The sequence below is a fragment of the Trichosurus vulpecula genome (genome assembly GCF_011100635.1).
Source record: "Trichosurus vulpecula isolate mTriVul1 chromosome X unlocalized genomic scaffold, mTriVul1.pri SUPER_X_unloc_6, whole genome shotgun sequence".
In the NCBI taxonomy this organism is placed as follows: domain Eukaryota; kingdom Metazoa; phylum Chordata; class Mammalia; order Diprotodontia; family Phalangeridae; genus Trichosurus; species Trichosurus vulpecula.
The window spans coordinates 223,143-249,873 of record NW_023494382.1 but is presented as its reverse complement, the minus strand read 5'-3'; the positions used below and the strand labels follow the sequence as shown (position 1 = coordinate 249,873).

Genomic DNA, 26,731 nt, shown 5'->3' with positions numbered 1-26,731 from the left:
GGGGAGCCGCGGCAGCCGAAAGCAGTCATGTCTGCGGTACAGGAGAAGGTCGCGGCGCTGAGCATCTCCGCGCTCTACAGCCCCGAGCACAAGCCCCCAGGTGAGTGCGCAGGGGCCGAGGGCTGGGCTGGCCGCCGGGGATCACTCACTGGCCTCCGCCGGCGGCTACGCTCGCTGCCCCCGGCCATTTGGCGCTGATCCGGCCGCCGCGCCGCGGGGGGCGGGGGGGTTCCTCTCCTGCCCGAGCCTCGCGCCGCCGCCTCCGCCCCACCCCCACTCTGGACTCGCGCTTTTTGCCACCCCCCCAGAGCTCGCGCTCCCTCGCTTGGGTTTCCTGGCCCGGGCTCGTCCGGCAGCCCGGAGGAGTGAGACAAATTCGGCGTCGCGTCCCCGCTAAGGACTCCGGGCAGGGGAGAGGAGGCACTGATCCCTGCCCCCAGTCAGGCTGCGTCTGCTCAGCCGCTTCACCTGAGCGCCCCCCACCCCACAGCCGGGACCTCCCAGGGCCCCCCCCCCCAACGATCTCCCCTCCTGTTCTAGGACGCGGGGGCGCCGGCCGGGACGGGGCTGGAGGGGCCCCGGGCCAGTCTGGACCCGTTATGGCCTTTCGGGCAGATTCTCCTGAACCTTTGCGACGGCCGCCCCCACCCACCTTCCTAGAAACCCCCCTCCCCCTTTCTGGCCGCCACCCAACCTCTCTCTTGTGCGGGGGTGCAGCTTAGGAACCACCTCGCCTCCCCGCCTTGCAGGCGTCCTCCCTTCCGCGTATTGAACTGTGCCTTGATGTTGATAATAATTGCGGGCTTATCGATAGGGCTCTGAAGTTTGCAAAGGATTTTATTAACTCCTTAATTAGGCTGAATAGATATTTTTTTTATGTTTGTCTCTAAAAGTAATGCGAATCCCTAACCCTTAGGAATAGTTTTATTCTATTTCCAGCGCCTCACTGGCAGTAGGTGCTTAACGAATACTTGATTGATCGATGAGGAAACTGAAGTGCAAAAGTCAGTGCTTTCTGCTGTGCCAAACAGCCTCATTAAAATAAAGCACTTTGTACTAAGCTATTCCTGCCTTGAATCTATTGGTATTCACCAGCACACAAAAATACCCCTGTATCCCACGAGAGACCATAAGCTCTTGGAGGGCAGGGACTTTTCGGTTTTTTGTCTTCATGTACTTGGTGCTCGTCGAACTGAATCAAATCGAAGATCCCGATAGGCTGGCTGTTTGCCTTGGTCAAGTGACTTTGTATTCCTCATTTTGGGGGAAGGAAAAAAATAATACTGAGCTAGATGGTCTTGAATGAACTTTCTCCTGCCTTATTCTAGCGAAAATAATGCCTGCTATTCTGTACAGCATGGAATAAATTGACATTCAGGTGCCCCAATTGCAAATATATCGTATTTCCAAATAGTAAAGAAATAGAATCACCGCTTTCCTTTTAACCAGGTGAACCGAGTTTTCTTTTCTGTCTCCGGTCTGGTTTAACCACATAGTTGATCTCTATCCCTAAATAAGTCTCTCATTTGCAGAGTACTCATTAAGATGAGGTTTTCATGAGGTTTGTTCCTTCTTATGGAAGTTATGGCCTTCCTTACAAGCTCACGTCTGGGACCCTAATCTGGTATTTGGCCCTTAATATTTGTTCACTATCAAAGTCGTTACCGGAAAAAAAAATGTTTTGTGAGTCTTGATTTTCTAAGAAATGTCTTTAATAAGGCATTTCTCCTATATTTTAAGGAGATTCAGCTGTTGTAAATGATAGAATTTAGTTACTGAAACACTTCTGCTGCATCCTATGCCTTAAAACTAATATGCTGTTTGGAAAGTTGTAAGAAATCTTCATGTTCATTCCCCTCCAAGGGAGGAAGGATGGTATGCTAACAAATCTTAACCTGATTTGAAAAATGCTGGGTCACTCCATTTGCCATATGTAGTACAGGGACTGGGTTTGGGGTTAGTAGGTAAGAGAAAATGTGTTATTTGGGTAGGTTTTTTTAGGCTCCCTCACAAGTGCCTAAAGGTTGAGCCTTTGGAAGACAGTATAGCCCCTGAAGACCAGGTACAGTGGGCCCATGCTCAGGACTGCCAGGTTGTGAGTGCTTTCTTGTGCCTGGCTTGTGCTGTGCCTCATGGGGCAATCATTGGCTTGTAGAGTGTGTTAATCACATTTTCACTTTTTGATACATAACAAAACTTCAGTCTGTGACTTGAGCAAAGCAATAGGAACCAGCAATTCTTGGTCTCTTGCTATTGGTTCAATGAGCAAGCATCTTTGCCTTTGTTTCTTCACCCTTTTAGAAAGAAAAGACTAGTAGCCACTCTAGTCTAGAGGGGCCACCGAGGGGCTCCTTCCTTGACTTCTCAGACTTTTTGATTAGCACCCTCAAGGAAAGTTCTTGTGTTTTAGATGAAACAGACCTCTCATTTTTTAAGGGGCTGAGAAATTGTAATTTGTAATTATATTTATATGTTTTAATATGATATAAAGTATGTTACAATATACTCTATAAATCTGAATGTCTCTCGTTTCCTTTGCTAGTTATGTTTTTCAAGTTCAGATTCTTCTGATTGTGTGCCTATGGGTTTCTGCTTTTTTGGAGCGGAGGGGGCTGGAAGGACCTGTAAAAATGCAGATCTTGGACTCATCTCTAAATGTAGACAGAATCTCTGAAAAGATGGCATGTTACCCATTAATGCAGTAATGTCATTCCTTGAATTTGAACAGTGTCACTTTTCTTGGGAACCCAGAGGGCTTCCCATGTGCTCTCTCTTCCCTGAGTAAGGTGAGGACCATGGCTTGCCTTTGTTGTGATTTCTGTGTGACTCGAACATGTTTAAATGGCTGTCCTTCCTAGCCATAAGTGCTTTTTTCTCGAGTCTTTCTTTCAGAGCTATAACATTTATATAAAGTATCCCAGTCTTTACGACAAACACCCCCAAATGCACACCCCTTTGTTGGCAGGGGCGATTGGTGAGTGCCCAGCAAAGGCTTTCATCCTCTCTTCCTAGTTAGGACTGGTAATCCACAGCGTTTCTAGCTTTGTATAAGCCGTTGTATGGTGAGTGCTGCCAGATTAGCCCCTTTACTGAGGGGACCACTTTTTTCATACCACTCAGTTTCTGTGGTCTGTGGGATTGTAGAAAAGGAAACCTTCAGGCTGAATTTGAGTCAGACTGGCCTCCTTCCCTGTTGCATTTCCCATTTTGGGCATTGATTTTATGGCTTATGTTGAGGTTCTCTGTGAGGCTTTTGTTTGATCTGATGCTTTTCTGATGGAAGAAGCAACATGGCATATTAGGAAGAGCCCAGGACTTGCAGTCCGGAGACCTGGGTTCAAAGTCTGGCCCTGTTCCTTCTACGCTCTGTGACCTTGGACAAGGCATTTCATTTCCCTGGCACTCAGTTTCCTTATCTAGACTGTATCCAATATTTCTTCTAGCTCTAAGCCCTAGGAAAGGGTAAATAGGAGAGAAGTATTTAGTTATAGCTAGCTTTGACCCTTGATCTTGGCCCAATTTATAATGCAGTGGAGGTTTTTATTTTCTTAATGTACTGTGGTATTAAAATGAGTACCTTCGTTGTCTGAGGCCCCCAGTGTCTGTTTTGGTATAATGAGGTTTGGAACACAGCAGTAATGTTAATGTTTTGGTTAGAGAGATATGTGGTTATGACTCAGGTGTTAGCAATGACAGTGTCCACATCAGTCCCTCTATCCTTGGAACTTGGGTAGAAGGAGCACTGACTCGAGAAGGCCTGGAGTCAAGGGGATTACATGAGTGTCTGAATGAGGAGCTGTCATTTCTGTGGGACCCAACCTGGGTGAGTTACTTAGCCTCTGGATCTCAGGTTTCTCATCTGTAGAATGGATTGGCCAAAAGGCTTCTAGATCTATGATCCAGTGACCTGGTAGGACCTTCTGGAAGGTGTCCTCTCTGGCCCAGAGGGTTCTGTAGAGTTGAAACCAGGCAGAGGTCCACATGGAGAGCAGAAGGAGCTGCAAGTCCAATTTCTGACCTCTCTAAAGGAAGGCTTTGGGAGGAGTTTAGTACTTCCCCCTCTAGTCAGAGGGGAGAAGGAGGCTGAGGGAGGTGGTATGCAGGCTGGAGATTAGGAGTGTTGAGCTTATCCTAAGAGGGCATCTTGTTCCCTGGAGTTGAAACCCAGGAGAGCAGCAGCTGGAAAGGGGAGAATACAGAATACAAAATTATATAGAAACCTGTCTTCTGACATGGTTAAATCTTGGCCTGCTTCCCATCTTGTGCTGTAGACATGCCTTAAATTTCTTGGGAGTGAAATCCTCAAACCATATAGAAAGTACATGTCATGGGACTGACACTGAATTGTAAAACCTTTGGCTAGTATGTATTTAATATGATAATGAAAGACTGGGATTGGAATTTTGATGGTAAATGTTCTTCTCCTTTATGCCTTGTTTCTGGCCTCCTGAAAAGTCCTGTTTGATGTGGGATATATCACACTAAGGTGCATTTTAGCCGAATGTGGGTTAATTTTTATTTGATATTAGATGATAAACAAGAGGAAGGCTAAGTAATTTTGTGGATGGGGTGTCTGTGCTCGCCTGTTGATGTGAGTGTTGAGAAAACAGGTTATCCTGGTGTGGGTTTGGGCATCTCCGTTGGCCAGATCCATTGTGCATTAGGTATTAAAGTATCTGCAGGAATATGACCTGGTTTGGCTCTGTAGGTGGTAGTGCTTGAGTTGAAACATCCCAGAATGCATTTGTTAGGAATTGTGGTCTAAGTGGGGAGAAGATCTGAAGGGACTAGACTGTTTTATTCCTGGGGGACTAAGGAAAAGCTTTTCTTCACAAGTGCCTGTCTTGCCCTAACCTCTTCCTTAATCTTATGTCCATCTAGCTAGCTAGCTATCCCGTAGAAAATCTTGCTTTTTCACCTTTAAGGAACAGGTTGTGAATAAACGCGGTTTATCCTTTGCCTGTTCCATTGTACAGATTGGGCCTTAAAGTAGACCCTGCCCTTTCCCCTCTCTATTTTCTCACTGACCTCAGATTGGTAACTGTGTGCACTCCATTCCCTGGCCCAGCCCAAAGATCCCCAGAGAAGTGTCACCCTGGGGTTACCGTCCCTGTGGAGAGTGCTAACTCTAGAGTCTATTTCAGTGGAAGTCAAAAATAAAGTGGTTTAAAAGCCTGGATTTGGAGAAGATTGAAGGAAGTGAAGTGGCTTGCCTTATTCTTTTTCCAGTCTTCTTTCTTTTTTCAGATTCTTTTTCCAGTCTTCCTCCACCTCGCAGTGCCTTCACACTTCTGTCATACGTGTCAGTTTGGGGAGCTGTTCTTCTAGAGTAAGTTAAATTCTCTTAAATAAAGGCTGCTGTATGGCCCGTCCCCAAAGTGATACAGTTGCCATTTACATTGTTTCAAAAGAAATGTAACAGACTTGTGCTACATTGATACCCTTGACCCTGCTGCATTCTTCATCTTGTTTATGGAGGGTTTATAGGAGGACATGAGTAACCAATCACAAAAAATACATAAGGTAAGTAGCCATGAGTGGGTTGCAATCTACACTATTGGACATCTTGTCCTCATTGCCAATGAGGCAGTTCCTCAAGTGCTACCCTTTGACTGAATCCAAACTTCACAGGACAAATCCTCTTAAAAAAGGATTTGTTCTGTGAAACTCATATTCAGTCAAAAGGCCACACCCGAGAACCTAGAAGGCCACAGGGCCCCCACCCCTGGATTAGAGTCATTGAAGCATTCTCCAGGATTCATACTGGAAACTGCTAGACATAGTTTTTCGTTTTGTTTTCTTTTGCTTTTTTGCTAGACATGGTTATGCAGGTATTCATGGCGAGTATTTATTTGGTATGGCATTGTGAAGTGTTTTCAGCCTTTAAATGTGGTTTTGATTCTTGAAAACCATCTTCCTAATGTTTCAGGATGTAAAGTTAGCCTTTGGTTGGGGTGAGGATTCTTAACGAAACAAGGAAACGAAACAAAAGAAAATAAAAATTCCAATTAAAAAGTTTTTGCATTACTAAAATTGGGACCATCAATTGGAGGGAAAAAAACTTGGCAACTTATGTCTTTGATAAAGGCCTGATAGGCAAGGGAATGATTTTCAATGTTTGATATATGGGGAATTGATACAAATGTAGAAGACCAAGTGACATTCCTCAGTGGATAAGTGGTCAAAAGATACTGACCAAGAATTTCTAAAAAGAAATTACACGCTATAACAAGCATAGGAAACATTGCTATAAATCATTATTAAGAGAAATATAAATCAAAACTGCCCTCATTTAGTAAGGTCTCATTAGTAAGTTAGTAAAGCTGACAAAAGATGAGAATAGTCAGTATTGGTAGTTTTGGGAAATCAGCCACATTAATACTCTGGTGGAGCCATAGGCCAGTCTGGAAAGTAATTTGGAATTATGCTTAAAAGGGACTAAAATGTTTGACCTAGAGATCCCCCTAGAAGGTACCTGCCCTGAGGAGTCAAAAGACACAAAGAAAGGTCCCACATCCGCCAGAAGATTCATTGGAGATAAGGGCTAGAGCTGCTTTCGTGGATACGGGAAAGTGCCTCTACCAATGCATTTTCTCTGCAGGATAGTCATAGTCATGTTTTTCTGTGGCAGCGAACAACTAGAAACAAAGGTGCCCGTTGATTGGAGGAAGGCTGCCCAAGTTGTGGTAATCGGATGTGCTGTGAATAGGGAGGAAATTCAGAGAGGCACGGGAAAACTTCAACTGAAGTAAAGGGGAATCAGCAGAACCTGGAAAACAACATGTACCATAACTCCAGTAGTGGGAACAACCAACCAACCCAGACACAGTGACCTGTCGTCCATCCTAATGACCAATCTGGAGGAAGTCCCCTTTGCTCTTTTTTTTTGGGGGGGGGGGGCGGGCAGAGGTCAGCATCTATGGACATGAAATAGTGAAGTGAATATGCTGTCAGACACAAGTGATGGTTTCACTAAATTTTTTTCTTCTTCTCATTCTTCGTTTTAAAGGGATGGCCCCTGGGGTAGGGAGAGGAGGATGTGATAGGAAAACAAAGGCATCAAAAAGAACAAGATTTTTTAATATAAATAGCTACAAAAAGTTAGTATTTTTTTGCTTGAAGTGTTCAAAATAATGTTAGCTTTGGGTATGTGAAAAGTTTATAGGTAAAGGGGTGTGTGTGTGGCCAGTAATTGTCCCTAGGTCTGGCTGTCCTTTCTTTCCTGAACTCCAGAGCAATGTGCTAAACTTCTTCAGAACTGAGCCCCAGACAGACAATTCAAACACAGTATGTCCAAAGCTGAGCCTCTACTACATCTCCCAACCACCTCTTCCTTCTGATTTCCTTCTGTCTATCAAGACAAGAATGCCTGTTCTCCAGTCTTTACAGGCTTGGTGTTGGTTGTAATTCTCATTTACCTCAGAATTAGTCACAAACATTTCTTAAGCATCTCCTCTGTGCCACTCATAGATAATGAGGACAGAGTCCTGGTCCATCACTACATTCCATATCTGCCCTGTCTCTTACACTCTGTCAGCTTCTCTCTGCTCCCTCTAGCCTCCTCTTTGTGCAGCCACAGGACTAACCTCGAAGCACTGAGCCAGTCTTGTTCTTGTGGTCAGAGATATTCAGTGGCTCCCTATTACTTACCAAGTCAAATCTAAGCCCTTTTGCCTGGCATCGAAGTTCTTCCATTGCCTGGCATCCTTGAAGTCCTCTTGCTTTACTCTCTACCGTAACCAAACTGGATAATGCTCTGAGTGTGCACACCCTATACATTCCAGCCTCAGTCCTGTGGTAACCCTCTTCCATGCCTGGAGTGCCTTCCCTTTCACCCAGTTTACCTGTTTAATTCCTCCATGTTTTTAAAAAATTTTTATAAGGTTTCTTTTTATTTTTTAAATTTATTTATTTTTAGTTTATGACATTGATTTCCACAAGCTTTTGAATTTTAAATTTTCTCCCTTTCCCTCCCCTTCCCCTCTCCCCAAGATGGTGTACAATCTGATATAGGGTCTCTATATACATTCACATTAAACATATTTTCACATTAGTCATGTTGTAAAGAAGAATTATAACCAATGGGATGAACTGCGAAAAAGGAGAACCAAAACAAAAGAGAGAGCAAATAGTGTGCTTTGATCTGCATGCAGACTCAGCAATTCTTTCTCTGGATGTGGATAGCACTTTCCATCATGAGCCTTTTGGAGTTGTCTTAGAACCTGGCATTACTGAGAAGGGCTAAGTCTATCAGTCAGTCATCGCACAATGTGGCTGTAACTATGCACAGTGTTCTCCTGGTTCTGCTCCCCTCACTTAGCATCAGTTCATATGTGAGGTTCCAGGTTTTTCTGAAGTCTGTCTGCTCCCCATTTCTTATAGCACAATAGTATTCCATTACATTCATATACCACAACTTGTTCAGCCATTCCCCAATTGATGGGCATCCCCTTGATTTCCGATTCTTGGCCACCATAAAGAGCTGCTATAAATATTTTTGTACATGTGGGTCCTTTTCCCAGTTGTATGATCTCTTTGGGATACAGCCCTAGAAATCCTCCATGTTTATTAAAGGCTAACTCACATGCTACCGCTCTATGCCTTTCCTTATTTCTTCCCACTACCAACCTTCTCTTTCCAACCTCCATAGATTGTTCTCCATAGTGGACTTAAATGCTGGACTTAAAGTTAAGATCATCTGAGCTCAAATCCTACTTCAGACACTTACTAGATTTGTGGCTCAGAGCAAGTCTCTGAGACTCAGTTTCCTCCTATGTTAAACAAGGATGATAATAGCACCTACTCATGAGGCTGCTGTAAGGATAAACCGAGACTCAGTGTTATAAAAAGTTAGCTATTATTATTGTTACTGCTCTTATCCTATCTAATATAATTAGGGCAGCTAGATGGCACAGTGGATAGAACACTGGGCCTGGAGTCGGGAAGACTCATCTTCCTGAGTTCATATCTGGCCTTAGACATTTACTAGCTGTGTGACCCTGGGCAAGTCACTTCATCTGTTTGCCTCAGTTGCTCATCTGTAAAATGAGCTGGAGAAAGACATTGCAAACCACTCCAGAATCTCTGTCAAGAACACCCCAAATGGGGTGAGGAGTCAAGATCAGATTGAAATGACCGAACAACATGATTGTTGTGTATTATAGTTATCTTCAGTTGTGTCTTATCCTACTAAGCTCCATAAGGGCAGGGACTATTATCTAAACTCTTTATTTAGAACATTGCTCTGCATATTGTAGGTGCTTAAATGTTTGGATGATTATTCCTAGCATAGAATTATAATCTCAGAACTACAAGTCAGAGATAACAGAGATCACCTAGTCCATCATCAAGTTCTGCAGCCTTTTAGGTCCTTGGGTTCGGCTTTTTGACTGAGTCCGGGTTTTACAGAACAAATCCTTTTATTAAGGGGATTTGTTCTGTCTGTGAAGTTTGGATTCAGTCAAAGGGCTGTACTTGAGGACCTAGAAGGCAACAGGTTCCCCAACCTTGACTAGTCTAATACCTATTTTTATAGATGAATAAATTAAGATGCAGTGAAGTGACTTAGCCAGGGTCTCCCAGCCTTTGTCAGGTCTCATGACTGTTCAGTATTCTTCCCACAATACTAGGTCTTCAACTCCCTTGTCGAAGACCAAGCTAAAAACTAATCTGTCCTCGCAGCTGGTCCTGAAAGGTGACTTTGCAGTTGTCCTTGGTTGTCTGCCCTTAATCTTAGTTGCTGTGTTCTTTTCACTGCCAGGCTTCAGCGTGGCACGGAAGTCCATTGGGGCCACATATATTTGGAGCAGCATTGTAAACACCCTTCAAACAGAAGTGGAAGTCAAGAAACGAAGGCACCACTTGAAATGGCATGATGACTGTTTTGTTGGTTCGGATGCTGTGGACCTTCTCTTCTCTCATCTAATTCAGAATAAGTTTTTTGGAGATGTAGATACTCGTGCCAAAGTTGTGAGAATATGTCAAGCATTAATGGACTACAAAGTGTTTGAAGCAGTCCCGACCAAAGTCTTTGGAAGAGACAGACAGCCAGTGTTTGAAGACAGTAGCTGTAGCCTTTACAGGTTCATGGCTGTGCCTGACCAAGAGGATGTTCAGTCAGGAAAAGAGAATAGAGTGTGTTCACCTTCCAGGTTTGTGGCGAGTTCCTCAGTCATTTGGGGGTGAGGTGGGGAGGGGGAGTTAGACTTTATCTCTCTTTTCAAAAAAAAGGGGGTAGTTGTCTTTTTGCTCCTTTTCATTAAGATCTTGGGCCTGTGAGTGATCTCTTAATACAATGAACTCAGTGAACTTTGTATTTAATAAACATAATATTTAAGGGAAAAGTTTATGAAAAATATTTAAAAAGTGAAATTATTTTTCATAAAATGTGTTTGGCTTTGGAAGGAGTTGAAATTTTACTGGGTAAGTAAAGCCTAAATTTGAATTTTCAGTAGGATCAGTGAAGTAGGGAGTCTTAAGTATTTTCGACTGCTAAGATGTACGACGGTAACAAATGTATTAGAAACTTTTTTCATTAGATCACATCATTTATCTTCGTAGCTTCCAAAGCCGCCAGCGTGAGAACTAAGATACCAAAGAAAGAACTTGGGAGGTGGGTTAGGGGAGAAGCACACTTTCTCTGGGGTACTTAGAAAATGCTCAGCCCTGGCTCAATCAAGGCAGCTCAGAAATTGGGTGAATGAGGCGATTGCTTTAAGCTTGAGGCCACTGCCCATTCCGCCATTCTTGTACTAGAAGCTGACTTTTCAGTTCTCAAATGAATAAAAACCCAAAAGACCAGTGAGCAGAGCAGGATGCAGTCAGTGCAGCTTGATGAAGGTGGTTGTATTCAGTCTGTAAGTACTGATTTCTGAAATTAGATCTCTTGCTTTAAGATGTGGGAAGACACCATTATTTAATTCATCTGCTTTGAAATCAACAAGTTTAGAGCATCTGTGGGAAAATCTGAGTTTAAAGCCTGCTAACTCCCCCCGTGTAAATATCTCCACAAATTTGTCTCCTCAAGGTAAGCTAAGATGATACATGTTGAGAAATCGAAAATGCCTTTAAATAGGATTCGAGTTATTTTTTCATTGTTAATGTCATCTGCTTGATATTTTCCTAGTCTTTTATGAGAAATAGCTCAGAGAGAACATTGTGTTGAAGTTGTTTGTATTTTTCAATTCTAATAGAAGTCTATTATCTCTTTAAAGCATAAATCAGTGAAGCCATTCTTGAAGAATACTGGCTGGTGCTATATTGGCTGGCAGAGTCAAAACTGAAGTCTGTTTTGCACGCATCTTTGTTAATTATAACTTAATGAACAGCAGTTAATTATAACTTAAGTGCTTTCTCAAATGTAAATATTTTCTTTTCAAATTCTAATAGGTGTAAGATCAACTAAAATGCATATCAGAATCCTATCCCAGTTTCAGTTTCAGATTCTTATTCTCTGGCTTACTAGTTTACTTGTCTGTCAGTAGAATGCAGCATCATGACTTTTCCTCCCTCTAGCAGAGTTGTAGAAACCCTGAGTGGAATAATCTGCAGCCAGTAGTTCAGAGCTAATTTTTAGTTTCAGTGAATCATTCTTTCTTCCAAAGTCTTTATTAGCATGAGTTATGTGACTTGATCTCTTATCTGACAGATTGGACAACTGGAATTCTTTACATTCTTTGTACAGTAGAAAGCAAAGTCTATTCTACTACATGTTAAACAAACCGCTAATTGTTCCCCTTCTTAGAAGAGAGCATTTTGTAAAGTTTATATATCTTTCAATGGCCACTAACTTATTGACTTGAGTCTGCTGAGGAAATATTGGGGTGACCATTTGAATTAGCAATCATTGGTTGTTGCTGTTTTCCCTGTGTAGTCATTAATGAAGTATGGCGAAAAGAAACCACTGGGCGCCTGCTACAGCTTATAGACCTCCCTCTCCTTGAGTCCTTGCTTCAGCATCAAGAGATGGTACCTGAGGTTCCTCATCCTGAGGCACAACCAGATGAGATCAACACCAGTAGCTATTTGGACCGATGCATTCTCAAGGCCTATAGTGACTCACGGTATGTAGAAATGTTGATAATTTTAAGAGTATTTGTCTGTGTGACCTTGGGCAAGTCACTTAACCCCGATTGCCCTGCCAAAAAACAAAAACAAAAAAAATTTTTAAGAGTATTTGTAAGTCATACGTAGAATTCCAAATAGTTACAGCAGCTTACCCACTCCTTGGCATAGTCACAGGTCACTGGGCATATACCTGTAATTTGATTTACTCTCATTGTCACCAACTTGCTTTGTGACTTTAGGTAACTAATACTCAGAGTTCTAAGTTTCCCCAAGTTCTCACTTTCTGATTTCTGTTCCACATATAGATAATTCCCTAATCAAGCAAAGAAAGTTGTGGTCCTTGGCCATCCAACTTCGTCTCTTACCATAGAGGTCAACCTGGCCTGTTCTTAGGCTCTGAGCAGCCTCCAACAACAGTGATGCTCTTAAGGCAATGAACTACATTGGCTGAATTTTTGAAAAATTATTTCTACAATCACAGTTCAGTTTTACCAAGATTCTTAAAGTAAGATTTGAACTAAGAGAATTTCATAAATTCCTAACAAGTTTTACATTTTATTCCAGGATTCATTTGAAAGTAAGTTCTTAGGTTATAGCATTCAACAGACTTATTAAAGCACTTGATACCTGGAAGGCGCATTGCTAGGTGAATCAGGCATGAAGGTAGCCCTTGCCCTCAAACAGCCTACTGTATTTTACTGGAATATCAGTCAATTCTTAACTTTTTTTTAGCCCAGTTAGGAAGGAGGAACCTGACAGTTTGTAATCAACCCTTTGAATGCCATATATCAATGAATTTGTTAACAGTTAAATAGCAAAAGATAGTTGACCTTGGTCAATTAGGTTAACTCTAACTTGGTATCTTTTAATTAACAGTATAGGGATAGTTAATAATAAAAATGCATAATTGAAGTCTTAATCAGAGTAACTTTCTGTATTTGTCTTATTTGGATACAGAATGTTAGTATATAATTTTGGACTGATCTAGGCCAGTGGTGTCAAATTCAAAAGAAAGCCACAGATTAACATTATCTATAGTGTATTGTATTTTTATTTATTTCATTAAACATTTCTAGTTACATTTTAATCTGGTTCAGTCCCACTTAGAAAGTTGCACCTCCCCTTGAAATTTGACAGATACCTCCAAAGATCAATCCTTTCATTTCATAGATGTTACAATCGAGGCCCTAAAGTTAAGTGACTTTTTAGGAGTCAACAAATTTACACCAAAATCAAGAAACATTTATTGAGTACTTACTATATTCATGGCCCTGTTCTAGGCTATGGGGATATAGAGACAAAAATGAAAATTGGTCAGTACCTTTTAGGACCTTGAATTCTACAAAGCTTACAAACCAAATTAATGTCAGAACCCAGATTTCTTCACTTGTGGTCCTTTTTCTCCTACTGACTTTGACACATAAAACATTCAAATGTACAAAAATATTATTTTACTTTTCGTACTGGTGCTTTTAAAAAAATTACTTTCTATTTCTGTCTGAAGTTAACATTTTGAATAATCATTTGACAATTAGCTTTACAGAAAACTTTACCTCTCCTCCTAGCAAAAATAAGGACCATAAATTGTACCAGAAGCTCTAGAAAGAAGCAGCCTGACACCATGGAAAGAATACTGGACTTGGACTCAGTATCAGGAAAATCTAGTCATAGCTCTAGACTTTGGGTTTCAGTTTCGTCATCTGTAGAGTGAGAAAGTTGGCTTGTGACTTGTAAGGTCCTTTCCAGCTGCAGAATGTTGGGAATTTTCTTTGTGTTGCCATCTCTTAGCATAGGTGGGAGTATCTTGATCTAGTCTAAAGGCCTTGTCTGTTCCAGGAGGCGCACAAGTTTTCCAGCAGAAGTGTACAGTGGAAGCTTGTAGAATATCCGAGCTTTTCCCCTATCTCAGTGGGCCCATGATGTCACCAACAGAGCCACCCTCAGCCTGGCCATTTTACTCTGTCCATGCCATTTGTGCCCACATGCTATAGACACTTGAGGAGCATGGGGCTGTCATTGGTCACATTACTGGCCATTATTGCAATGTGGCCTCATCTGTTTTTCTGAAGTCCTCCAGCCCTCTGTGGACAAGAAGCACTGTAAGCAGTAACGTGTTGCTGCGCGTGTCTTGCTGCCTGTTTTATGTTGACCATCTGTCTCTCCATTGCTCCTCGGGTCACCTGCAGTTTTGATTCTTTGGAGGCTGTGACACAGCATCACTAGAAAAATACTGATATTTTTTAAAAACAGGTTTGGGCTTTCGGGAGTAAGTCGGCATTGCTAAATCATTGCACAATTTCCCAAATTCATTCTAGCCTACTCTTTTCCTCCTTTTGATTTTGGTTAAAATTCGTTATCCAACTGTGGTGTCTGTCTGAGATGGATGTTCTGGTAGACCCGTTCAGCCAGCTTTCCGTAGAACTGCATTTCACAGACTCGACCTTAAGCGTTCTTCATCCACTTATTTTTTCTTTGTGTTAATTGTTTAGAGCAGTGGTTGTTAAAAACATAATTTCACAGGCTTTGTAGGGTTCCAAGGACTGATGAAATCAGCATGATGTCATTCACTGAACCTTTAGGAGAACACTTTCTCTTGCAGAGAATCCTTCTTCCATTTGTATTCAGACATTTTCCATGACACTGGCCCATGTCTGAGTCTTGTTTTGCTTTGTATTGGCATTGCTTTGCTTGGTATTAATATTCAGTGGATCATTCAGCATAGTAGTTACTTAACAAATGCTTGTGTTATTTTTTTAATAGCGAAAAAACCCAGTGGGATCTCAAATCTTTTCTCCTTATGCCCAATAGGATCTCAGGTTTAGAGCTAGAAAGGACCGTTGAGGTAATCTCGGTACTCTCACCTAATCCCCTCTCGTGGTAGACTGGGAAGTGGAGTGACTTGTCCCTGTGGTCTTCTGTAAAGTGTTGAGAGGACCTCCCTGTTCCTGTCTTCTTCATCAGGATATGCCTGAGTTCCTGATGTCTGGAGTATTCTTTGAGTTCTTAGAGAGTTGTTAATGTAGTCATTAGTTATTGGCATCTTCTTGATTTCCTGTTTGCATGAATACTGGCCATGATTTTCTCCTGGCAGCCTCCTGGTGCCCCCAGAGCATAGATTTGCTCTGCCTCTAGTCAGGGGGATCCTATGCACTCTCTTTCTCTTTCTTGATATTTCTGCTTCCTCAGGCTTCTCATAAAGTACCATCCTGCCCTTCCAGCTATGGTAGGCCCATTGTCATGAATGAACAGATGTTTATTACATTATAAAAATGTTGTCAGAGCTTCCTTATTTTTATCAGTGTTTTGCCCTCTCATTATATTTTTAAATGCTTATGGTCTCATCTGGTTTAGCCAGACATCTGGCCAACTTTCCTGCAAACTTGCTTTATTCCGCCATGGCTTCCTTTTCTCATCTCCCACCATTCTCTTGTGTACATTCTTCTAGTGGGTTTAGTTGCTGACCTCATGCTGCACACTGCTGCTCCATTTGCTTAGCTCAGGCAGTCCTCATCCTCATGGCAAACTTTATTTGAACTTGCACAGAAGGATTCAGTGATAGTCTTTCTCAGAATTTTTTTTAATAAAAATTGGTTTCCCCACTTGAGGGAAAAGGAGCATGACTAACTTGTTTAAGCTGGATTACAACTTTTTAAACTGCATGCTATGCTTTTTCATCTTACCCTTTTAATTTGGCAGGTTTTAATCTTTGCTCTAGCCAGTTGAAGAAGTTTGACTGTGCATCAACAGTGAGTTCAGAAATGACTCCCACACTGCTAACCAGTTGTTTTCTGTCAAGGTATAGGCAATTTCCTTTCTCCCTGATGTTCAGTGCCTTCTTACTCTCTTCGAATAAAATATTCATAATATAAAAGCAGCATTTTTGATCATCTCCCCTTATATTTACCTTTTGCCTTGATGTCACCATCTAAAAATATATTAATTTAATTTTGGAGGCCTTATAGAGTTCTTCATAGGTTCATCCTTCATACTTCATTCATTTTTCTCCTTTTTATGACAGATGAAATTAGTATTTAAGCTACATTTATCTTTATGGTAGATATTTTTTCCTTATTTTCATAAGTACTTCAAAGCAAAATGGCCAAGTGTCCTATAAAATGCCTGTTGCTATTTGAAAGGTGATAAAGCTGTCTCTTTATGAGCCTTTCCAAGAAGCTGTGAACTTCCTTCCGCTGAGCTCTCCCTTCGTTATTTCCTGACTTCAGTCATAGTAAGACTATCAGTATTAAGAGGATCCCGCTCCTTTTGTAGGATGTTGACTTAGAGATCTCACACTTGGAGGACCAACAGTGAAAATGTTTCTTGAGAAGGTCAGAATGGTGTGGTTCTTGGCATCCACTGTGGGCTTTTTAGCCTCTCTGCTGCCATCCTTGCAGAAGCAGAAGAGGGCGGCAGCCTAGGACCAAGGCACCTTTGCACTTTTCTTTGGCTGTCCGGCAACGTACCAACCAAGGATTTAGCACTCAGTGGCTTGGCTGTTGCTGGTGAACCTCTCTAAACTTGGCCAGGCTGGTTCCCAGACAGCAGCCAGTCTGCATCAGGAGCAGATGGCCATCCTTCCAACAAGAACCTGAGCTCCGCTGGCATAGCAGCCCACCGTGAGGTGGTCTCAGGAGAAGAAAACTCTTGTGTACTTACTCAGTCTTGTAGTTTTTAACAGTATCTGCTTTTCTAGGGATGATGAATGGCTCTCCGCAGCGACTGACTGCTTAGACTACCTTCCAGACCAGATGGTGGTGGAGCTAAGCAGAAATTTTCCTGAGTCACCAGAGAACAGAGATGTGTGGAAAGCACGCTTATTTTATGCCATTAGTAAATACTACAACAGTAGGGAACCTCTGTTAAACCACTTATTTGAAATCCACATGGAGATTACAGAACTCCTAGGTAAGCAAAAACTTGATAGTCCTTGTATTTTTGTCTTTTACAGGAGAAAAAAATCAATTTCTGGATGAATGGTTTTTACTTAAACTCTAAAGCTGACATTGTAGATAGACCTAAATCCACTTAGAAAATGGCCCATTAAAATTCCTACATTTTAATAACAGCTCGTAAATTTTGGTGACTGAATTAGGGGTGATTCAAAATGATCTAGATATTGAACAGCCCTTAATGAAGCAGAAAGCACATTTGATATGGCAAAACTAGCTCATTGTACAGTCGTAACTTCCAATCATAGTTAGTAGTGGCTGGGTACCATTCATTCTGTGTTTTTGAACATACCACATAAGCTGGTATTGCCTTCTTATGGATAATGGATTTATACAACGTATTTAAGTAGGGAAAGAAGGTTGGACAGAAATCCGGAGACCCTAGTTGGAATTTTAGCTGTTACTGTGTGGCATGGGATAAGTCATTTGGTGTTTGTAAACCTCAGATTCCTCATCTGCAAAAGGAAATAATATTTCAACAGGGTTGTTAGATACTTTCATAAAAAACTTTTATAGTACTTTGGTAAAACTGTAAAAATAGTACTGTAGGAATGTGAGGAGTTATTTACATAATGCATGATATCTTAAACTATTTTATTCTAAAGGCAGTAACCCCCCCAAAAGACCCAGCCCAAGCATTTCAATAAAAACATAAAAATAATGCGCTCCAAATTCTTCATACCTCATTTTTAAAGGCATGTATTTAATAACCAAAAAAATCCTGTGTGCTTTTATGTTTTGCAGCTGATCTTTTTCTTTTAGAATGTGGTTGCCAGTGTTTTTATATAATTGGTACAGGGTATTTAAAAGTTATTGGTGACATTCGCCTAAGCTTGGGTGACATAACACTCACCATCTGGCTTTCCATCCTTGAGTGCTGCTGGATGGAGTAATCTCAACTAAACTCTCTCTTCAGTTACTCCCCCCAAATTAATTCTCTGTCATTTCCCACCTTCTCTCCTCAAGCCTCCCCCCACCACACTTCCCTCCACCTTGAGCTGGAGAAAGTAAAAAGCCATTCACTTTGAGTCCCCTCCTTTCCCCTTTGCTGTCTTAGCCCTAATTTCCCTTTCCTTTAGTCCAGTCTTTTTTTTTTTTGAATGAAAAATCCATTTTAATATTTCAATTCTGAGTCAGGTGAGAACTGACATTCTGGGCTTAATGGGGTGAGGAAGGAAGAGGCAGCTCTTGAGAGGCCTCAATTGACTGCAAAACTGCGGCTCACAACAGGAAACAGCTCGAAGAAGCCCTTAAAGAGAGTGAGGGTCTGCAACACACTGGAAGTACATGCCATCTCATGGATGGAGTGCATGGCCAGCTGGGGGCTGCCCAAATCAAGCACCCGCAGCCCCAGACGAGCAGCCAGGATGGGCCCAATGGTTGAGCCACAGCGGGGATCATTCCGAACCATGAACTCCTTGTGGAAAAAAGGTCGGTGGTTTTCTTCATGTTTATCTGGGTAGTTGGGGTGCACAGCGTGGGCCATGTCGGCACTGATCATGTAGGATTTAGGCACGGCCTCCTCAAATGCCGTCACATTCTGCGGTGAGGCTGACATACGCCGAAACACCAACTCCGTCAGCAGCGACTCTGCTCCTTGTGCACTCTGGGATCCTACCTCCTTGAGGTCATACAGTGCAATTATTCGAATGTGAGGCTCAGAAGCAAGAGAAGCTGGGGCTGAACAGGAGTCGATCAAAGCCTGGAGGGCACAGAAGCAGCTGTGCAGGTTGTCCAGGCGGGGGGCGAAGATGAACTCCTCATAGGTGCCTCCTAAGACTGCAGGCTGAGTGTCTGCAAGACACAATTCCGTTTCCAGGATGTCTTCAGGGTTCTGCTCCAACTGGGCTGAAAGCAGAGACATAAGCACTGACTGGTGTCAGTCCACCTGGGTAGCAGGAGACCCTGAATCAGGCATTCCCTTCTCCAGCTCCTCCTGGACCGCAGTGGCCAGAATGGGTATTAAGTGGGTCTCAGCGTTGGGACTGAAGTTCTCATTGACGGTCTGATGAAGATGAATCGCCAAGTGTGGGATGCGCGGTATTGGCCTCTCCATGTGCACCAGCCACTGCTCAATCTGGTCTGAGGTAGGATTCTTGACAATGACTTGTCCAGCCAAGGTGAGGTCACGGTCAAACTAGGTGCTCCAGATGCCACCCCCATATGTTTCTACACCAACCTGCAGGAAGCCTGCCTGATTCTTTTGGGACCTGTGCTTCACCCTAAGGGAAGGGCTGTCCGTATGGGCCCCAATGAGGCTAAAGCCATTGCCTGGGGAATACTGGCCCCCCGCTCATTGCAAACGCGATGATGGTGGAAGAGTTCCTGGTCACAAAGTACTTGCTTTCAGGCTGAAGGTCCCATTTCTCGGTCTCTTTGAGCTCTTGGAAGCCGGCCTGCAGGAGTCTGCTTGGACATTCGGCCACCACATGAAAGGGGGAGGGTCCTCGGTTCACAAACTTGATCAGCTCTCTGGCTGTGGCCTGAACGGCTTCCTTTCTGGCCAGAGACATCACTGAAGCCTGCATGACTCCTGCCTCTGGCTTTTACCATCCCGGCCAGACCTCGACTCCCACAGCTGCTCCAGCTCCCGGCTCCGGGCCCCGCCCTCCCATTCCGGAGCCGGGCAGTCTGGAGCCCTCTGCTGCCTGGGAGAAGCTAGGACAGCCGGGTGCGTGGGGTCCTCCTGCCAGGTCCGGGCTAGTCCAGTCTTTAGTCCAGGCTTCTTCACACCAAAACCAGCAACCCCTGGACCCCATCACCTCCTGCCTCCACCAGCCCCCAACCTTTTTACTAGTTCCTTCCCTAAAACATACCCAACCTCCCTCACCCTTAAAAGACCCTAATATGATTCAGCCATTTCCCTCAAGCTGGCATTCCAGAGCTGTCATCCCTTTCACAGTGGAACTCGGGAACAATGGCCCAATTTTGTATCCTCTTGCTGTTCCGCCCTTCTGTCTGTACCACTCTCCCCAGTGGTGTCCTCGCCCCCTTGACCTATCTGTCCGTCACTACCTTTAGGCTTTCGTGGTTCTTCTCCCAAGCTTCACTCTGACATCACCCTCTCCCTCCTGAACTTAAAAACATATTTTTACATGTAAACATGAGCCCTGCAGCAAAACACAAAAAGAAAGTTCAATATGAAACTTACATCTTAATTTCATACACAGCTTCTTCAAAGTATACAAGGAATTCTACATGTTCCCTTCAAACTTGTCTTGCTTGTACGTGCTCTCTTCTAGACTCTTCTGTGCATTTTTAAAAATGGTACAATGGCCTTCATTTTGTGCCATCGTTGCTACTGACCCCAGGTCGCTTGGCCAGTCCCCTCAATTAAAAACATAGGAAAGAAAGGGGAAAACAAAACAAAACCCTGTGACAAATAAGCCAAGTGAATCCACACCGTAGCAGCCATGGCCAGAAGTATGCCTCTGGTCCTCTCTGCTCATGGACATTTCTGCCTGGACATCCTGGGGGCATCTCAAACCCTACATGCCCCCACGGAAGAGAACTTATTCTCATCCCCCCATCCCCCTTTCCCTGCAAAGTTCTTTATTTCAATGGCGCCATCCTCCAGTTGCCCTGGAACTCATCCTTTCCTCGTCTCTTGGCTGTCAGTTGTCACATGTGGTTGCTTCTACCTCAAGACCATCCTAACCCAGGGCTCTTCCTTCCTCCAGGACATCTTAGACACAGCTGCCAAAGGGATTTTTGTCAGCATAGGCCCAGCCATCTCTGGCCTATCTTTTGAGCCTTACTATACATTAGTCCCCTTCCTACATGCCATGGCCCAGCCAAACTGCCCCCTGGCTAACCTTCCATGTACAACCCTCTGTCTCCCATCTCTGTATCTTAGCACCAGATCACCTCCCCATTTGGATGGCACACTTCCCTCTCCCTCCTAGAACCCCTGGCTTCCTTCCAAATTCAGTTCAAGCACCGCCTTCAAAAAGTATCTCCTAATTCCACCCTTGGCGCCTTAAGGTAGCTAGTGCTTTTCTCTAAAAAATTATTTTAGGTTTATTTCATATATGTTTTGATATGTAAATGTTATATCTCTTGAGAGAATATAGGGTCTGTATAAGAGCAGGGAGTTATTTCACTTTTGTCTTTGTATTTTCAGTGCCTAGCAGTACCTGGCACATAGTAGGTGCTTAATAAATGCTTGTTAATTGATTAAATGATTACAGTTTCAATGACTTAAAGGTTTTCTCTTTTCTCTTGAGGGAGAACTATCTAGCATGATGAAATTCCCAATCATAGAAAATGCTTTTAAAAACCTTATATAAGCTAAATAAATGTAACTTTAGTAGTGGTAAGTTTTTCCCTGGTACAAATCATCATTCTTTAAATTCTATCTTAACTATACGTGTGCATGCTTTCCTTTTGCATCACTTGCTTTCCGAATATAGATGTGGTTTTCTGCAACAATTATTTTCCAAAAGAATGCATAACAAAATAATTCTTTTTATGCTGGGTATAGCTCAGGGTGGACTAATGGTTGTGTTATTGAAGCCAAAATTATGAGATCAGCCCCTACTTGATTGCATGAACACAGATGCTACCACTAACTATGAATTGTAAATTGCAACCATGGGGTCATTGGAAGGAGGGACTATTATAAATCTATCATTTCTTGGAAAAATAAAATAAGTCCTTTGCTGATAGTAAATTAATAGCCTCCTCTTCATATATTAAGTATCCTCTGGTAGACTGGGAAAAGTATGTCGATTTGGATTTTAAGTTTAGAGTACGGTAAAGTACTTTTAAATTTCATTTGGATTAACTGGGAAAAACTGATTAAACAAGCTCTCTAAAGGGGGGTTAGTACCATTGCCAGAGGCACGGAATCAAACTACTTTAAGTCTGTTTTTTCATGGGGGTTTATTAAGGAGCCACAATTCTGTTGTCCTCAGCCCCGTGGATACTCTCTTAGGGTGACTCACTGGACTTAGCCTTTTATCCCAGAGTTCCTTGATGTGATTGGGAAGAAGCTGTAGAGACAAGATGGATGTGAAACCTGTGGGTTCACAGGTCACCGTAGCTTGGTGCCCACAGAAGACTCACTGGGAACTCGGGCTCAGAGCAGGCTACATCTGCCAACCATCCTGCACACCAAAAGAGCCCAGGTCCTCAGCATGACCAGCCAAGAGCACATAGAGGACTTCCCCAGCCCATCCCCCTTGGAGGAGGAGGAGGCTGAGAACACTAGGGCTTGGGCATTGGGAGATTCTGTGAATATTTGCTGAGTCAAGACAGACAAGGTTGTGAGATCGAAAGTGCCTTGGTCCTTTCTGCCATTCCATCTCAGTGATCTTTTTTACTTCTCTCCCTCTCCCTCTGTCAGAATTTAGGTAAGCCATATCACAGTGTCAGGTATAACATGTAATAAAAACTTAGTTTCACTTCACTCCTTCAGAGATTTAGAACTGCTTTGCTTTGATAGCGTGGCAGCCTGACAGCACCAAGCCTCTTGAGTGTCAGTCCCGGTGAGACTGGGAAGTCTGTTAGTGTTGTGACGTGGGACAAATCATTTTGCCTGTCCAAGCCAGTTTGGCGTGTACGGTGGAAAGAGCCCTGGTTCTGGCGTCTAATGATGATAATAACAATAAACAATAAAAGCCCCCATTTACATAGCGCTTACTCTGTGCCAGGTGCTGTGCTCAGCTCCTCACGACAACTCTGGGTGGGAGGTGCTTTTATCATCCCATTGTACAGATGGGACCTAGGTTCCAAGCCTGACTCTGGTGTTTACTTGAACAAGCCCCTTAACTTCTCAGAGCCTCAGTTTCCTTATCTGTACAGTGAGGGTATTGGGCGAGATGGCCTCAGAGATCCCTTGTGCAGATCTTTGTTTCATTCTGCTCCTGGATAGTGGTGTGAGTGGGGATACCAATGATCATGACTCCTGTAGAGGGCGATTGTGAACAATGACCTTTGTACTCCAAAAAGGAACTTCTTGTTGTTAAAGGCATTGCTTTTTAGGGGTAAACGTAGTAGTTTCACTTAGGAGATGACTTGGTTTTCTTCTCACCTTCCTGTAGTTTGTAAAACTAATTTTCTGCCTTGGTTAAAGTGAATGGGAAGACAGACAGAGCATTAGAAGCCACACAGCTCTGCCTGAAGCTGTTGGATTCCAGCAGGAGAGAGGAACTTAGAAGACTGTTGTACTTGATGGCTGTGGCAGCTCGTCCTTCTGAATTTAAGTTGCAGAAAGAGGTAAGTCAGGGCCTGTGGGTACGACTGGGCCTCCACCTTCTTCACCAAGTGAGAGGAAGGCAGCTACTTCAGTGATCATGAATGCAGAGCCAGGAGGCACTAATCCTCTTCTCTCTGTGTGCTTGGATTTTTTGTAGAGTGAGAATCGGATGGTTGTGAAAAGAGTGTTTTCTAAAGTGATTGTAAACAACAAAAAATTATCTAAAGACAAAATAGACCTTTTGGTGCTGTTTTTAGTGGATCATCAAAAAGATGTTTTTAAGGTAAGTTCTGAAAGAGGCTGGACTGAGCTGAACCCTGCTAGAGAGAGTCGAGACGAAAGGCTTGAATGCTATCCATTCTGTCTCTTAAGATCCCAGGACTGCTACACAGAATCGTCAGTGACAAACTCATGGCCATACAGAGAGGAAGAGATCCAGATAGAGACATAGGTAATTTGGAGGTGACTTTCTTTGTGGGGCAGTAGAAGCTGAGACACTGCACCAAATGAAAGTGACTTACTGTGGGGAGGTTTGTGTTTATTGAATTGTAAGTTTCAGATATTTACTCAGTCAACATTTATTAAGTACCTTTCATGTGCCAGGCACTGTGCTAAACACTGTAGGTATAAAGAGAGTCCCTCCCCTCAAGGAACTCACAATCAAATCGGGGAGACGGTAGGCAAAACAAATATGTACAAACAAGCTACATGCAAGAATAGATAGGAAATAATTAACAGAGGGAAGGACCTGGAATTTGGAGGGGCTGGGGAAGGTTTTCTGATGAAGAAGAGATTTTAGTTGGGCCTTAAAGGAAGCCGGGGAGGTAAGTCAGTACTCAGAGCAGAGGAGGGAGAGCCTTCCAGGGAAGGGAGGACGGCCAGAGAATAACCGGAAACAAGAGAGAGCTTTGTTTGTGGAACAGCCAGGAGGCCAGTGTCGCTGGATTGAAGAGTATGTGTTGGGGAGCAAGGTGTAAGAAAACTGGAAAGGTGGTAGGAGGGGGCTAGGTATGAAGGGCTTTGAATGACAACTAGAGCATTTTGTGTTTGATCCTGGAGGTAATAGGGAGCCACTGGAGTTTACTGAGTAAGGGGAGGACCTGGTCAGACTTGCTTTAGGAAAATCACTTTGGTGGCTGAATAGGGGATGGATTAGAGTAGGGAGAGATGAGGGAGGGAGACAGACCCACCAGCCGTGATTGCAGTACTCCAGGTATGAGGTGATGAGGGTCTGCACCATCGTGGGGGCAGTGTCAGAGGAGAGAAGGGGGCATCTTCAAGAGATGTCAGAAGTGAAGTTGACAGGCCTTGGCAACAGCTTGGATATTTCGAGGGAGTGTGGGGTGAGATAGTGAGCAGTCCAGGATGTTTTTGAGCCTGAGGAACCTGGAGGATGGGTTTTCCCTCTACAGGAATAGGAGAGGTGGGGGTTGGGGGTGGGCACTTAAGGGGAAAGGTAATGAGTTCTGCTTCAGTCATACTGAGTTTAAGATGTCTACTGAAAATCCATTTTTGAAATGTTTTAAAGGCAATCAGAGATGTGATATTGGAGGTCAGCAGAGAAATTGGGTGAGGATAGATAGAGTTGAGAGTCAGCTGTATAGATAGTAATGAAATACACAAGAGCTGATGAGATCACCACAGGAAGTGTAGTGCAGAGGGAGAAGAGAAGAGGGCCCAGGACAGAAGGGTTCTGTGGGACACCTGGGGATATAGGGAGTGGTCTAGATGAGGTTTCAGCCAAAGAGAGGGAAGAGAACCAAGAGGAGGGTCCCAAAACCCTAGAGAGAAAGAGTGTCAAGAAGGAGAGGGTGATTCAGGGAGAGTTCAAGGAGAATGAGGATTGAGAAAAGCCCATTGGATTTGGCTCTTAGAGATCATTGGTGACTTGGCAGTTGGGTGGGATAATAAGATCGAAAGCCAGATTGTTAAGGGGTTAAAGAGGACAGCAAGTGGGGCACCTATCGTAGGTGGCCTTTTTGAGGAGTTTAGCCACAAAAGGCCTAAGAGACGAGAGTGGGGAGGGAAGGATCGAGTGAAGGTGTTTTTTAGGATGAGGGAGACATGGGCATGTTTGTAGGGAATCAGCCAGTAGACAGGGAGAGATTGAAAATAAGTGAAAGAGTTGGGAGGATGGGAGCCGTCTGTTGGAGGAGATGGGGTGGGATGGGATGGCTTGAGCAGGTAGATGGAGCCTTGGTGAGGAGTAAGGCCACCTCACCGTGTGGGACAAGGGTAAAGGAGGAGATGGTGGCAAAAGGTACTCGACTGATCACAGATGAGGAAAAGGGGAGAAAGGGGAGCTCCTGGGGACTGATCTCAGTTTTTTCTGTCAAACATGAGAGGAGGTTCTCAGCTGGGGCAAGGGGGAGCTGGAGCCATGGGTGGTTTGAGTAGGGATGAAAAGGTTTAGAAGAGCAGGTATGGAGAGCTTGTGGAGTTGGAAGGACACGGACACAGCCCCACCCCCAGCCCCACCCCCAGGAGAAATGGCTCAACCAGACCTAGTCAATCAAGGCACAAGTTTAGGATTTGATGGCTGAAGGCTTAACTTGTTTCTAATGAGATGAGAGAAGTTTACATATTATTTTATGAAATATTGCCTGAATGGCATATTTCTATAGGTAAAAAAAAAACGAACTTCCTTGAAAATTTCTCCCTTTTGTTTAAGGTTATGTTTTCTGCCAGAGACATGACCAAAGTGAGTATTACAGCAGTGCCCAGAAAACCACTAAGGAAGAGCTTTTATCTTTGCTAAAAATGATTGATGAGGACTCCAAATTATCTGCCAAAGAAAAGAAGAAATTGCTGGGTCAGTTTTATGAGGGTCACCCAAACATCTTTGTTGAATATTTTGGAGACAGAGTTTCAAATATTTTTATATAATTTGTGTATATGAGAGTGATTGTGTATATCTGCAAATAAAATGTATGATCTATATTGTGAGTTTTGAAATGTTGCTTATTTAAATATGAAACTGTGATAAATAAAATATTTGCTTTTATACATATACCTTTTGTGTGTCTGAAATTTTTCATGAAGTCATGAAGTAATAAGCAGGATGTTTTTGGCCATGACTTTTTAAAGGTGAATCGATTTAGAAATACAGCTCCCCAAACAGAAGGTAAAATAGCCAAGACATCCCCCTAGCTGCTCAGTGGTAAGGATGGTCATGGGAACATCCTCCTAAGAGCTCAGGCCAAGACATATCTTGACAAGGTGCACAGAACTGAGAATGGAAAAGAATGGGATCCAAGTTCCCATCTTCAAGACATCTTGGAGGGTACAAAGTGCTTTGTTCACAGGGTACTTGTAAACGTCATAGTCACATCTTCCAGTATTTATTGACTACTCTTTGCTAGACACTCCTGCCTGGAGCCAGAAGCACCAAAGTGCCCTGGTCCCCAATATCAAGCAGCCTGTGTTCTGTGGAGGTGGGTGTATTGGGGATCCTTGAAGACTTTGGCCTTTGTTTCCTTTGATTAATTCAGTGTCTTTGATTGAGTCTTACTAGGTG

The 26,731-nt window shown here is 43.2% G+C and overlaps 1 protein-coding gene and 1 pseudogene across 2 annotated transcripts; one reads left to right on the top strand and one right to left on the bottom strand.

Moving 5' to 3' along the window:
- On the top strand, positions 1-26,152 carry LOC118833251 (DEP domain-containing protein 7-like). 2 transcript variants are annotated; one of them, XM_036740608.1, is made up of 10 exons: positions 1-100; positions 9,761-10,151; positions 10,896-11,026; positions 11,873-12,062; positions 16,760-16,971; positions 18,246-18,446; positions 23,092-23,234; positions 23,372-23,497; positions 23,587-23,665; positions 25,886-26,152. In XM_036740608.1, exons 1-10 carry the CDS (start codon positions 28-30, stop codon positions 26,098-26,100), a joined length of 1,761 nt encoding a protein of 586 aa, XP_036596503.1. In that variant the 5' UTR covers positions 1-27; the 3' UTR covers positions 26,101-26,152. The 2 variants fall into 2 exon arrangements, with proteins under 2 accessions (XP_036596503.1, XP_036596504.1); XM_036740609.1 differs by lacking the exon at positions 18,246-18,446.
- LOC118833252 lies at positions 18,888-19,542 on the bottom strand (annotated as a pseudogene).
- Positions 26,153-26,731: the final 579 nt, after the last annotated feature.

Coding starts and splice junctions, on each gene's coding strand:
- LOC118833251 (XM_036740608.1), top strand. CDS start 28: ATGTCTGCGGTACAGGAGAAGGTCGCGGCGCTGAGCATCTCCGCGCTC. Junction 10,152..10,895: donor AGAGTGTGTTCACCTTCCAG/GTTTGTGGCGAG, acceptor TCTTGCTTTAAG/ATGTGGGAAGACACCATTAT. Junction 11,027..11,872: donor CACAAATTTGTCTCCTCAAG/GTAAGCTAAGAT, acceptor TTCCCTGTGTAG/TCATTAATGAAGTATGGCGA.